General features: G+C 37.1%; 1 protein-coding gene across 1 annotated transcript in view; it reads left to right on the top strand.

Annotated features, from left to right (window-relative positions):
* Positions 1–14119, top strand: part of lrba (LPS-responsive vesicle trafficking, beach and anchor containing) — a 316503-nt gene that overhangs the window by 166946 nt on the left and 135438 nt on the right. The window contains exon 36 of the mRNA XM_016559864.1: positions 3105–3271. Coding sequence (XP_016415350.1) covers positions 3105–3271 — 167 coding nt within the window. The remainder of the gene's footprint in view (positions 1–3104; positions 3272–14119) is intronic.

Genomic DNA, 14119 nt, shown 5'->3' with positions numbered 1-14119 from the left:
CACTGCACAATGAATCTTTTATTTACACCGTCTACACTTTGCTTATGAAAGGATTCATGAGATATGTCTGTGATACATTACTCAACGCTGCAAAAACACGTAGAAACCTTTGAAGCTCCCCTCAGCGATCACAATCACAAATATGATGAAGATCTGGTCAGTCGCACTGGTGCTCCTAAATATTTTTTCATAGTCGCACGCAGTAGTTTTCAGTCGCAAATGCGAAATGGTCGCACTGTAGAGCCCTGGCTTTGCTTAGCTATAAATTCAGAATTTGCAGAACTTGTATAAGTAATTTTTGTTTTTATGGCCTTTGCAACGATAACCCTGCATTTTATACCGACACGTATTGCTGTGGATGTAGCAACACATAAATTTAGAAGATTTTAGAAACCAATGCAGTTTGTTGAAATACCCTTGTTCTAGAAACACATAAAAGGCAATGCCTTACTTGTAAAAGGTATTGTTCATTTATTTACATCTACAAGTAGAAACGTGCAGCAAATATGTCTATTAAACAAAATAATACTTCAAACGTATAATTAGGACGCTCTGCAATTGGTTTGGATGATGCATATTTATATTTTTTAAGAATCTGAGCTTCACCATGATTTACTAAACAAAAAAAAACAAATGTGAACGACTACTTTTGGTAAATGTCCTGACCAGGATTGATAAATGAATTAGAAATGAATTACCCGTGAAGAGTCTTTCTCAACAATTTACTAGTAAATGGATACTGATAAAAAAAAGTTTACCAGCTCCAATTTGTTTTTGGTTTTACATTTGAAATAAATAAATTTGAATTATTTAATATTTTAATTCAGTGTCAGCTTACAGTAATTCAAAAATAATTCATCTTACTTTTGTTACACTCAAAAATATGCATGGATGCTTTTTATGTGGATCTTTATTGAAATGCAGAATAAATAGTTTTAGACTACTGTCGAGGATACAGATTTTTTGCAATAATGTGGCTCTAATGGTTTGTCATGGGTGTAGTCCACTGAAGGAAGTGAGTGCTGACCCTGTCTGATTCAGTTCCCCAGAACACAGAACATTTGGAGATGTGGATGATTACTCTGTCTGAAGTCATAAACACATTGCTTTCATGGTTTTGTTTCTCCCTCTATGGCTTCAGCTTCAGCTGCACTGTGACTGGAGATTGTGGTTCCCCCTTCAGAGCACTGCCAAACATGTGCAAGACCCTTTGAATTAAGTCCACCTCCTTGGGTTTCCAAAAGTCTTATGACGTCACTTCAGAATTACAGCCCCAAACGTGATGATAATGTCACTGCTATGTATTTCACCTGTATGTTTCCTATAATTCAGCCTGTATGTTCAGCTGCAAGGAAGCCATTTGTCAGGAAGTTCATGAAAATTACAAAGCCCATTATGGAGCTCAGGGATTTGGTGCCGTTGACACTAGTTGATAAAGTGCCTGTTTATGCCAAAGTGTTTGAACTCATGACAGCTAATTAATAATGTGTTAATCAGTCATTGAAGGGAACAATGAAAAAATATGGATGATTGCTCTTTTTGTTTTTGAAGCTATTCCGATTCAGAAAGCACCTGTAGTACAAACTTCAAAACAGTTTATTTCAGTTAGTATTACAAATTCTGCATTTTATTTAACTTAAAAGTTCTAATAATATTACAATATTTAAAAAATGATTTCATAATAGTCCCTAATATTAATGAGCACCTTGTTGTCAAAACCTTTTTTGCTTGTTTTTTTCCTCCATTCTTTCATCAAAGCAAATGTTACCCATCTAGACTTTTCCATTTCTTACCCAGACGTGACCTTCTGTGCTGAACAGAGACAAATCGCTGTCTTTCTTTCCATTCCTTTATTCCCGCTCTTTTGTTAAGCCAGACATCCAAATCGGTTCACATTTAAACATTCACCCTTTACCTTTTATCTCTCTTTTATTCTGCCGTCCTCTTCTCATGGCTTTAAGGTCACTGCAGAGTTAAGAACAGTGAAATGAGACACAGATTGATAATTAGGAGAGGGAAGCCCCCCTAATGTGATTTATCTCTATGGATTTTCTGTCATACATGAAGAGTCGATCCTCAAATTGGAGAGGAGGGCCTATTAGAAGGCACTTTGGAGCGTTTACCGCTAACTTTGCCGAGGCAGGCTTCAGTGTCTGCCGCTACCGCACCAGACCACTGCCTTTACTGTATTTGTTGTCTGAAGCGTGTGCTGTCCAAGGCTAATTTAATTTAGGCCCATAACACGCAATGGATGAAGCTGAGGGAATTACATTAAAACAAGCTCCAGTGCTTGCTGTAACCTTTCCACTTGATTGCTGTTTGCTAGACGTTGCATCAGAAGAATCAGATAAGAGGCACGGGGGGGAAAATGAAGCCGTGTTGTGTTGTGCTTGGTGGGCTGTTTTTGCCTATTCTGGGTTGATTTCGTACCAGCATCTCACCAGCTTTGTTACTCATCTCTTGATTTATTGATTCTGATTGGGACATTGGTTTTTACAAAGGGTGGCTTATTCATTTGCTCTTCTACTACAATGGGATGAACAGATAAAACAGAATTTAAGTTTTATCAAAGGGATATTTGCAGTGTGAGGTGCTTTGTTAAAGGATTACATTTGAGTTCAAAGGCTTTTCTGATAACAAATTCTGACAAAGAAAAATGTCTCCTTGTGCATTATGGGTAGTTTCTACATTTTTTAGCGTAGCCCAAAGGCATTAGCAAATACATGTCCAGTGTTATTAATCACTGTGACAACAGGCTGGAAATGACCCAGAGTTCCATTTGTTTCCTGTGTGTATGGAGTCAACGCACACACACACACACGCTCAGGTGTCAACACACACTCTAATGATGTAGTGTGCTTTGTTTTCTACACTCAGTCTGATGGACAGCATTCTTCTGAGGTAAAAGTAGCACAGGAACATGCTTGTGACTTCAAGTAACTTGTTTGTGTGTGACAGGTATCATACTGCACATGTTTTGTATTGTAGTTTTTAAATAGAGATAGGTCATTTGAATAAAGGGTTTAATTTGTTAATTGATATAATACGAATGAAAGCATATAAGAGCAAAATTACTAACAAGACTTGTTTTATTTTGTCTGCAGTCTCAGTGTGCTCAGTATGCCGCTGAGAAACGCGATGAAGAGAAGATGTGCGATCACCTGATCAGGGCCGCCAAGTACCGGGATCACGTCACATCCACCCAGCTCATCCAGAAGATTGTAAACATCCTCACAGATAAGCACGGTGCCTGGGGCTGCTCTGCGTTCAGGTACAACCGCAGTCATATAATTTTCATGTGTGAAATGTTATTTTATCAGCCTTGCTGACACTGTATTACTATATATTTTCACAAACGTAATTTTCCTTATCTCAAAATTTATTGAACACTTACAATGCTATAGAAGTATACAAAACTTGACTTGTCTAGCCTGACTTTTGGCTTGCCGACAAAAGTTTGGCCTTCATTGCAGCTTATTCTGGCCAAGCACGCTGTTCACAGCCTGACTGACAAGTAAAGCGACCAACACAGTTTGTACCTGCTGTTTCAAGACAAAATTATCTGAAATTGATTACCACTAATTAGGGCTGGGTTTTGACACAAATTTCACGATTCGATTCGATTCGTGACATTGTTTACAAGCCGTTATATTGACGTCTTTGCTCGGCTGAAACACAGATTGAGAGATTACATGAGACAGAATACAGATTGTAAAGTTCTACTCTTTCTTTTAACTTAACTTCGGATGTTTAGTCATGATTATTTTGTGCTGAAACTGGTATTGATGTGGAGGAGATGATCAGTTCACGTGCGCCTCTCGCTGCCGCGTCTGTGACAGCGATCTGTCACTTCACATTAAACAGCGCCAAAACTGCATTTTTTGTTTGAATATTGCAATACAATGGACAGAATTTGAAATCTGAGTCTTTGTTTCATATTAAAAGTACCAAAGCATGCTTATTGCGATATATTGGATGGGAGGTGCGCTTCAATGTTCCATCCATTAACTGAAAACAGGCTAGAATAATCGATTCTTGGGATTTAATAATCGATATCGTTCCATAAAAATGAGAATCGATTAATATCGAGATATCAATATTTTTTTACCCATCCCTACCACTAATGACCCAGTGATTAGTTTTTCCTTAAAAGCTTTCGCCTGTCATCTTCTTCCGATTTGTGTGGCAGTGGTAGCTACACACTATGTCTTTTTTTTTCTTCGTCGTCGTCGTCTTTTTCCATTTTATGTTGGAAGCAGCCAGCGTAAAGATGCAATACCTGCCAACTACTTGGAGAATCAGCCAGTGGGTGGCACTGAATTGTGAAATAGTTTTGTCTACCATTAACATGCAATCTGAATTTGATTAATTTTTTTATTTTATTTTTTTAAATATCATGGTATTTATCAATACCATTTTTTTTGATTGGTCTATAGTGATATTTGTGTCATCTTTTCCAAGTACAGTTCAGCTCGCCTCTCGCAGTGTTTTATAGTACACCTGCATCCTACTGCACCCCATATCAAATCATCCGTAATCATTAGACCTTGTATTATTTACCTCTCTCATAAGTTAAACCTACGTTTCTGCCCATTATGGGCTCTAATGGAGTCTTACAGTCATGCTTCTGAGCCTGGGTTATGTCTTATTGCTTCAGTTTCTGTGTATGATGCATTGCTGTTGGAATGGGATGAAAGCCAGTGATTGCTACCTGGCCATTACTGAAGAAAACTTGAGGAGCTGTATTTATTTCTGTAAACACATAGAAATATTCCTTAATGATGCAGTCATGCACTGGTTTTCTCTAATCTAGTTTTATACCAAAGACACTCTTTGTCTCTGTAGTTCAGTTTTTTGTCCTAACAAAATGTGTTCTCTGGAGATTTGGAGACCTGTCTGCAGTTTGTTGTATCAAGATTTCATGCTCTCTCTCTGTTCTTTCCTCTCAGTATTCTGCAGTCATATAATGGCAGAGCGCTGTTCTCTCTCTCTTGGCTCTCTCCCCATTACTGGCCTTTATGTAGCAGAGCTATTGATGACTTTTGTAATAGCATGCGATGGGCGCGTGGTGACGCTGGCACAGTCTCAGAGTGTGTTTAATAAATCACAATCAGACCCTGCTGTTACATCAATACTTCTGCTCAATTACCCAGAAGGTCATGGGCAAAAATGCTGGAGAGCTGGGGATCGGTAACTACAGAAGAGAGAACAACATCTGGAAGTAAAAGAAGGGACACACACTAACACACACAAACACACACACACACACACACAATGCAACATGCAATTTGCAGCTGCTTGTGTACACTGGGTTATTTTCACATCTTGGTTTTTAAAGGTGGAAGGGAGTGATTCAGTTTGAACTTACCACGAAAAGGGTAAAAAAAATATGATTGAAATGGTTAAAAATAGTATGTTTTTGCTGTTTTGGCCATTTTTATCTAAATACAGTTTAAAATTGTGATTTTGTTATTGCAATAAAAATTTAATAATCATCATAATTACACAACATTTACCATCTAAAAATATATGCAATATAACAGGGTTGTAAATGTATGTTAAAATAAACTATTATGTGGTAGGAACTAGCATTTGAGTGCAAAGAAAATAATTCTATATAAATACATATAATACGTTAGTTTTTTTAAATTCTATTTATTATGTTTTATTTCTCTTATTTTTCTTTAAAAATTCTTAAAATATTGGATAACATGGTTGACAAACGCAGTTAACAACAAGCATCTTGGATGACAGATGTGGAACACAGAATATTTTTATTTTTATTTTTTGAATGACTTAGAATGAACTACTTGTATCAATTAAAGAAAAGTTGCAACTCTCACTCTAGAAAAAAAAAATAGAAATGTATTTAACAAGTAATGTTTCGGCCATTGTCAAGTCATTAATTTGAGGCATTTTTTTAAATTAATTGTTCAAATATTTGTACAACAATTAATTGAATATTAGTTCCACAGATTGTGTCAACATGATGATGATGTGTGGTATTGCATGTTGATATTAGCATATTAAGAAGATCAAGACCTTGGAAGAAGATCAAATTCAGGCCAAATTCAGCAGATACTTTATTAGACAATAGTTATCAATTAGCTCTCACAATAAATTGATAGGATCTGTGCCTGTAATATTTTGTTTTAAAAGTCATGGGGCCAAAGTGTACCATATTAGAGATTGCCACATGTTCATATTGGTTTTGCTGTAAAAGTATTTTAAATTACATGCTTCCACCATTTCAGATAACAAAAGAAAACAACAGCATTAAAGTGTTGAGAGACAACACACACACACACACACACACATAGCGAAATCTAGTTTTTCACCTTCATGAAAATGAAATTCGATCCCTCAAAGGGCACTCAGCTGCCATGATTACACTCTTTTGTTGGGAGTGTTAAATTTGCAAGCCCGCTAGCTCCCCCCTATAAAGACGTATTCCCCAAAGTTTCCATTCAATAAAAGGCTGAAAATGAAAATATTATTTTCCTCCCTGGCTGATGGTAGTTGTTGTTTCCTCATGGCAGGCATCTAATATCATCTGACACCTACTGACCCGCCTGAATGCAATTTGTGTCTTAATATCCAGCTTACAGCAGCCCCGTCCTCAGGAGAGTTGAGGTGTTAGGTGATTTTCTCTCTCTTCTGCTTTCATTCCTCACACGCTCCCTCCCTCTCTCGCTCATGGATGCATTGTCAGAGAGGTCCATGGGGCTTTGCACTCTGGCAAACAAAGAAAAAGACACATATACTAACATACACACACACATTCCACTTGCTGATTCGGGACTGTCCCATTCTGCACTGTCCGTGGCCCTTCTTTTTTGATTGGATCTCAAACTGACGGACAGCTGCATCCACCTGTCTGTCTAATACCACCCTCTCGTCTAGTGATGCAGGTGAACATGTGGCGGTAGCGTCTGCCAAAACCAGACAAAATGAACATTGTGCCCACAAATGAGGCTGCTGACAGCATTCATTTTTTTTCTTTCTTTTTGCCGCCTGCCGTTCCTCTCTTTCCCCCTTTTTTTTTTTTTTTAGTTTTGTAAGTGTGGTCATGTTTATTTTTTGTCAAAAGACAGATGATCTCTCATGTAGATGACATGCCAGTAAAGTGGCTGGCCGAAAGAGAGATGATAGAGAGGAGGACGAATGGGAGTGGGAGTCTCGCAGGACAGATGAGTCTTCCTCTCATATTCTCCTTCATTGCATTCTGATGGTGGGACTAATGTAGCATGGAAATTCACTCTGCTACTGTGCTCAGAGCAGTTCCACGCCCTCAAACACTGTCAGGGAGAAGATGAGGAAGATAGAAGCAAATGAAATGAAGAATAGACAGCATAAAGGAAGGGAATATTTTTGCAGATATGAAGTGCATACTATGGTTTAAGAGTTGACAATTTCTGCAAATAAGATAAAGGTTGGTGTCTTTTGTTCAAATTATTAGAGAATGTGCACTGTTTAGCTGTATACAAGCATTAACCTCTCTTTTACAATTTTGTATGATTTTTGTTAAAATTAGTACACCCCAAAATTACCTTTTTTCCCATTTTTAATTAGTTTTCTCAGCTTTTACATAAATTGTAGTCTTGGCTGCCTTCATCAAACTCAGCCTTTCTGACCCTGTTACTGTCGGAAATTTCTCTTTACTTTATAGTAAATATAAGCGCATCAGTAAACCAACATTTGCTCCAACATTTGCATTGAACAATTTTTCACACCCTGTTTTGCGTTCCCTTTGTGAAAATTGGCAGTTATTGTAGAAATACCAGGTTTTTATCAGTAGCCAGTTGTTCTTAAGATTCTTGCTTGTTCTTGTTTTCTTCTTTCTTTTGCACTCCCTTTTGAATGTTTTCTCACTTTCCTTTCTCATCTTTTCCCACCCTCACACCCTATCTCTCGCTCTCATTCTCTCTCCTCCTCTAATGCGAGTCATTTCCAGCAGCAGCTCCAGTGATCTCTAATGGAGCTCCTCGGGGCTAGAGGCACCCCTGCCTGGGGACATCCATCTTTTCTGTGTCAGGAGCCCACGCCGGCAGAAACCTTTGTGATGTGCACTCCAATTTTTCTTCAGTAAATCAAATCTTCCCTTCTTTCAGAGAGATGAATGCGGCAGGGTTGTGGTGTTATAGAGAAAATCAATGCAGGCAAAATTGAAACAGTATGCCCACGTATTGATCGGCCTTGTGAAATCGAAACTAACAGCTTTGTAACTGTTCTGGAGGACAGTTAGCTGACCTGTAATGGACAAACTATCAATATTAGCATTACTATTTTATCCTGTGCTTTGTCATTTCATGCCCAGCCCATCAGGAAGCGGAGGAATGCTGGGCACTGTAACATACTCAGCAAGGCTTGTTTTCTTAGCAGATTCTCCTGGCTATTTATATTTTATAATGTAATTCTAGCTTCAGTATTTTTTAACATCATAGCACATTTCAAAGAATTTCTTTGTTTTCATTTGTCACATGCTGTTTAGCCATTTACAGTATTGTCTTTTTTCTTATTTAGTCTTTTTCATGGTAATAATTTGGCTTATTGATAGGCCTTTGTATAGTTTGTGCATTGATATATTATTATGTTTGATTTCAGGGGTATTTTAATACCTTTTGTATGATAAAAATTTGGTACTGTGTTGGTCCAACACTTGATGTCCATATCCATGTCCTGAAATGAAACCAGTTGAAGACCACTATATTAGAGATGCAATTTAATATAATTTAAGGAAAATTACATAATAGGATTTCTACCGTTCTTCCTTATTCTCTCTGTTCCATGAAAACAAACAATCCTGTTCTCATGGGAGTGCTGAATTCTATCACACATAACAATAGCTGGACAAAGGTTCTGGCCCCTCAGTCATATACAAATGTCTCTCTCCTCTCTCTCTCTCTCTCACACACACACACACACACACACACACACACATACACACACACACCTTAGGTTCTCATTTGGTGCTGTTTGAGATGCTTCATTAATGTCGTCACATTTGGTGTAGGTAATGCAAGTCATACATCATCCCACTGGTTAATGATGCTCAGGCTGTTATGAGAGCACCCTGCTGTCCTGCTCGCCAAAACTACACAAGCACTCCGTCACCTCTCTCCCACCACACGCCATCACGTGTGTAGCCCACCACTCTCTGGCTTTCATCCACGAATCTCATTTTACACAAGATACAGAATATAAGGTAGGAGAGTCAGTGCAGCTGAATACTGGGTAAATTCATTCAATCTTACATTCAAAACAGTATTATCTCTAATTTGTACTGCAACACAGTGGAGTACTATATATATATATATACACACACACACACACACACACACACAAATATATATATATATATATTAAGGATGTGCATCTCATAACTCACAATGCGATTCGATGCAATACGATGCAGTGGAAAAATATGATCGCTTTTATTTCTTTGGTTCAGACAGACAGCAAATCATAAATTAACTTAAATGTATTCTGACTTCTAACGCCTGAATGCCTGTTTCATAAAACAAGTTTACCAAATAAGCCAGGCTTATTTCAGTTAGTCTGACTCATTGTCAAATGACTTGGTTCCATAAAGCAATTTTAACATTGCTCAAGCTTAGTCACTGTGGCAACTTATGCTGGGAAGCTAACCTGGTCCAGGGCAGGCTGACTGTCAGGCTAAGCTGAGTTCCTCTAGCACTGACCAATAGGAACGCAATGATATTACCACAGACTCTCTCACATACTATTATAGCCATGTAGCCTTTCTGGTTTTCGGACAGCTGCACCTTTTATAGTTAGCAGAACAGATAGCAGCATATTAGAACATTACAATCTAACATTGCTCTTTAAAGCATTAAAATCACTACATTAAAAGTTAAAATCACTAAATTAAAAATGAAAATAAAGAAAAAGACTACATTTTAACTGCTATAAGAAACACACATTAACTAATTTGAGCTAAGTAATTAGGACTGTATTAGTTTACATTTTATTACAATAGTCCCTTTACAGTTACTGCTATCATAAAAATACACTTATATGTAGATTTAAAATTCTACAAAAGGCACATTTAATGTCCAACAACAAATATTGTAGCAAAATGCATATTTTACTCTATTATTCTATTGCGCTCTGTCTGTGTTTAGCGTGCATGCGCGCAGCAGCGCTCGTTCACTCGCCCACTGCTGACAGCAAAATGGATATGTTTCCATGACTTTCTAACATTTAAAGATGAAAAATATACCTGTGACATGTCAGTTATGCACTGAAGAAAACACAAAGTCTCAAATGCATTAAACAGCACAAATATATTTTCGCTGTTTGCCATGGTGGATCGATTTGATCCATGATCGACATTAAGGACTTTAATCCCCGCTTTTCCTCGGGTCTCCGTGGTGTTGTGATACGTCATATTCACGCAGCAGCAGTGATGAGAGAACGAGCTTGAGATTTAGAGAGGAGAAATCAATCTACATATAAAATATTGGTCACAGATTATTGGTCTCTTTCTAAACAATAAAAGTGTAGCGCATCCACTAGTAATTATATATAAATAAATTGTTTTTTACCGATGCAAATATGTTAGAATCTATGCATTGCAATACAAATGCCAAATTGTATCCGATGCACACTTTTTTAAATCGATACATCTCATCGTTAACTTTTTATGCCGATGCACTAAGCGAATCGGTGAATCTTCCCATCCCTAATATATATATACACATATACTGTACATATATTCTTATTATTCTGGTTAGTGCAAGTGGACACATACCTGCAAAAAGGTCAGGAGAAATTTTGCATTGTTTCTTAACAAAACTATAGCAGTTCAGCAATATTCTTGGGATGTCTGGTGCAAATGCAAAAGCTGAAGTCAGGACTCTCATTGGGTTTACTTCTAAAGGCACTTTTTTAATGTATATGCAGTGTTTTTATTTGTTTGCCACAAAATGTCTTTGTTCATTTTGAGGATTTTCTCAGCCAATATTGATATACAGTACCATTAAAAAGCCCAGTAAGATTTTTTTCTATTATAAAAGATTTCTGTTTCAAGTACATGCTGTTCTTTTAATCTTTCAAAAAGAATCTAAAAAATGTATACGTTTTTGAATGCCAAATTCTTTTTTTTTTCTTTCTTATCCACATTATTCAAGTGCTTTTGTAAAAGTAAAAGTAATTGTTAAATTGTACATTTTTTAAATGTAATTACAAATATTCCATGTGGTCATTTAATCGAAAAATTATAGACTGCATGTATTATTATTATGAACAGACAGTTGTTTAAAGTAGTTTTTGATGAAGTACAGAATGTCACGCTGCAGGACACTGCTGTCACATGGTATCATCCTATATAATATATCTTCTATAATATCTTATAGGTCCCAATGCATGTCAGACTGTTTGTTCCCACCCACTGAGAGTACAAACATTGTACAGCATTTGTGTTGGTTTATAGGGACCTCTAGAAGTTCAGTCCCTTTGCCAGTGTATGCTTAATGCAGCTGTAGTAGAGTACCAGTACTGCCCAGTGTACTTTATTATGATTATCCCCTCATCCGGACGCTCAGTAAAGGCTTATTAGTTCCGCTGTTTACTCTTTAATGTTACCAAAGCTATAAAAAGAAGGAAATGGATGCTAAATACCCTGGTTCTTTGTAGTATTAGACTGTGTTTGTACATCAGAACAGAGTGATCTCGAGTGCCCTCCTGTTAGTTTCATTTTTAGCTGCAAGGGCCTCAGTTTTATCTGACCTACACTTTCTCTTCAGCTGCTTTTACATTCAAGAGTAAGCAGAGATCCAGTCTCTCAAAGAGCTTCAGATGGCTCAGATCAGTTTCTATGAACCAATTATGAACCATATTATTTTAAGACTATCTATCGATTTTATTTGTTTATTTATTTATTTTATAATGAAAAAGCACTGCAAAAGTGTCATGAAAGTGATGGATATGGTGTTTGCTTCTGAAGCCATGTGATAGCTTTCTATGAGAATCAGACCAAAATGTAACTAAAGTTATTTACTAAAAGTCTTGGCATCCAACCTGACTTTCTTTGACACACTCATGAGAGAAGTAAAAATGTCTAATTTGTAAAGAAATCATCCTTCTGGGCAAAATGCTTCTGGAAAATGCAGCCCTGAATGATTGTTCAGAAACAGAAGTCATTCATTTCTCATAACATGATTTATTGAGTCGTATGGCTTATAGTGCACAAGTTTTAGAGATCACCTTTATGGTGCTTTTGCATCCTTTTTTGTACCTGGAAAGCTTCAGTCCCCATTCATTGTAACTGCATTGAATCAAAAATTGTCCAGTGCATTCTTTGAAATTTCTATTTTTGTGTTCCACAGAAAAAAAAGAAAGAAAAAAACTTGTGGGTAACAGAATTTTTGGGTGAATTAATTCTTGAACGCAGAAAATGAGTGAGTTATACAAGCAGAATGCAGAGTACCATGAGAAAAGTTGACAATGACAATCTTCTCCACATTAAATCATCTACAGAGGTTCCTCATGACAAACTATAAATGATTTTATCAACTTGGCCTGCGTGGTCCTGGCGAAGATAAGGCAAAATACTTAGCAGATTACAGTATGTCATAACATATACACGTTCTGCTTTTATTTACATTTCTTCATAAGCTGTTTAACAAGTACCATTAATAGCTCGGTTTGGCTATAAACACTTGAGAAACCATGTACAAACATCCCACAAGACTGTGGGCCAGATAGAGAGAGAGAGCAGCTGTTCCACTCTCTTTTCTCCCTTCTTATCCTCCCTTCTTCATCTATGATGAAAACAAATTAGATTTTCCTCCACAGAATCTCAAAACCTTTCAAACAAACCTCCACGATACACCTAGACGTACAACCTCTTACTTGAGACGTTAGCTGTAAACATGGATTAGCTATGTCGAATATCTCTGATCTGTGGGCGACTCGCAACACATTCATGTTTTTCACATGCAGAGCTTTTCTAAGCCGATGTATCGGCCCCATTTCCGTGCCTTAAGCTTGACAGCTTGCAATGTCTTCCCAGTCTATCTGTAAATCTCCAGAGAGCATGTAAAGGTTTGACAGCTGCAGATTCCTTGGGATATATCACATAAATGATGCGAAAATGGCTTCTCGCAGCTCTCCTCTTTTGCGTTATGGAAATGGATTCAAATATGTCCTAATGAAAACATTTAGCTCTGACTGTATATACACAACAGTGGCCCAGACTGTAAGAAATAGTAACAAAGTGTCAAAGAAGGACATATTAACGGCTCCCGTAGCGCTGATGTTGTCCATATGTTAGCATGACAGACTCCACATACTCCAGAACTCCCAGAGTTCAGCAGTCACATCAAGTGTTCCACTGAAAATGCAGAAGTAGTGCTGAAAAGATATTTTGCCGCTAATGATTTTGATTCAAAGACCAGCTTTTACCAGATATTGCGATAGCTAAATTGTCTCGATATTATCGTGGTCACATGACGATATGAAACGATAGGTCTTCCGGGCAAAAAGTGTAGTTTTTAAAATATATATTTTTTGGCTTAATCCCTTCATCAAGTCTGTTTTTGCTGCGTCTTTTAAAGTGAAGCGCACATTGTTCATGTGATCAGCTCGTGATCCGGTGTTTTCCGCACCTCAGAACGACTCCGTTCACAGTGAATGAATGCCGTGAACTCGTTTATTGCACGTGCTGTGAGTTTAGCACGCGTTTAGGAACGCATCAGCCACCAGATATGGTTTATTTTCGCTGCAGATGATTACAGCATTTCACTATTTGTAGTGAGATGCGTTTTTGTAAGCCTGTATTTTTTACTGAAGCTGGAGTTCTCTTTCAAAATAAAAGCTTAAAAGCTCAGTATGAATTGCTGACAGCTAGCGGTTTAAATAGGTAACGTTACTGCAGTCCAAATTCAAAATATCTCTTTCAAGTGTAGAAATTAGGAAAGATGTATTGTAATTTACCTACTGTAGTGTAAATGTACTTATGAAATATTCATTTTCATTTATTTTACAGTGTAATTGTTTTACACTACAACTGTCATTGATGTTATTATTATTATTATTATTATTATTATTATTATATTCTAATTTGTTTGGCTTCCTAAAACACCAGTGTGAATGT

This window comes from Sinocyclocheilus rhinocerous, unplaced genomic scaffold (genome assembly GCF_001515625.1).
Source record: "Sinocyclocheilus rhinocerous isolate Xijiao unplaced genomic scaffold, SAMN03320098_v1.1 scaffold1129, whole genome shotgun sequence".
In the NCBI taxonomy this organism is placed as follows: Eukaryota; Metazoa; Chordata; class Actinopteri; order Cypriniformes; family Cyprinidae; genus Sinocyclocheilus; species Sinocyclocheilus rhinocerous.
This window is presented reverse-complemented; position numbering and strand designations above follow the sequence as displayed.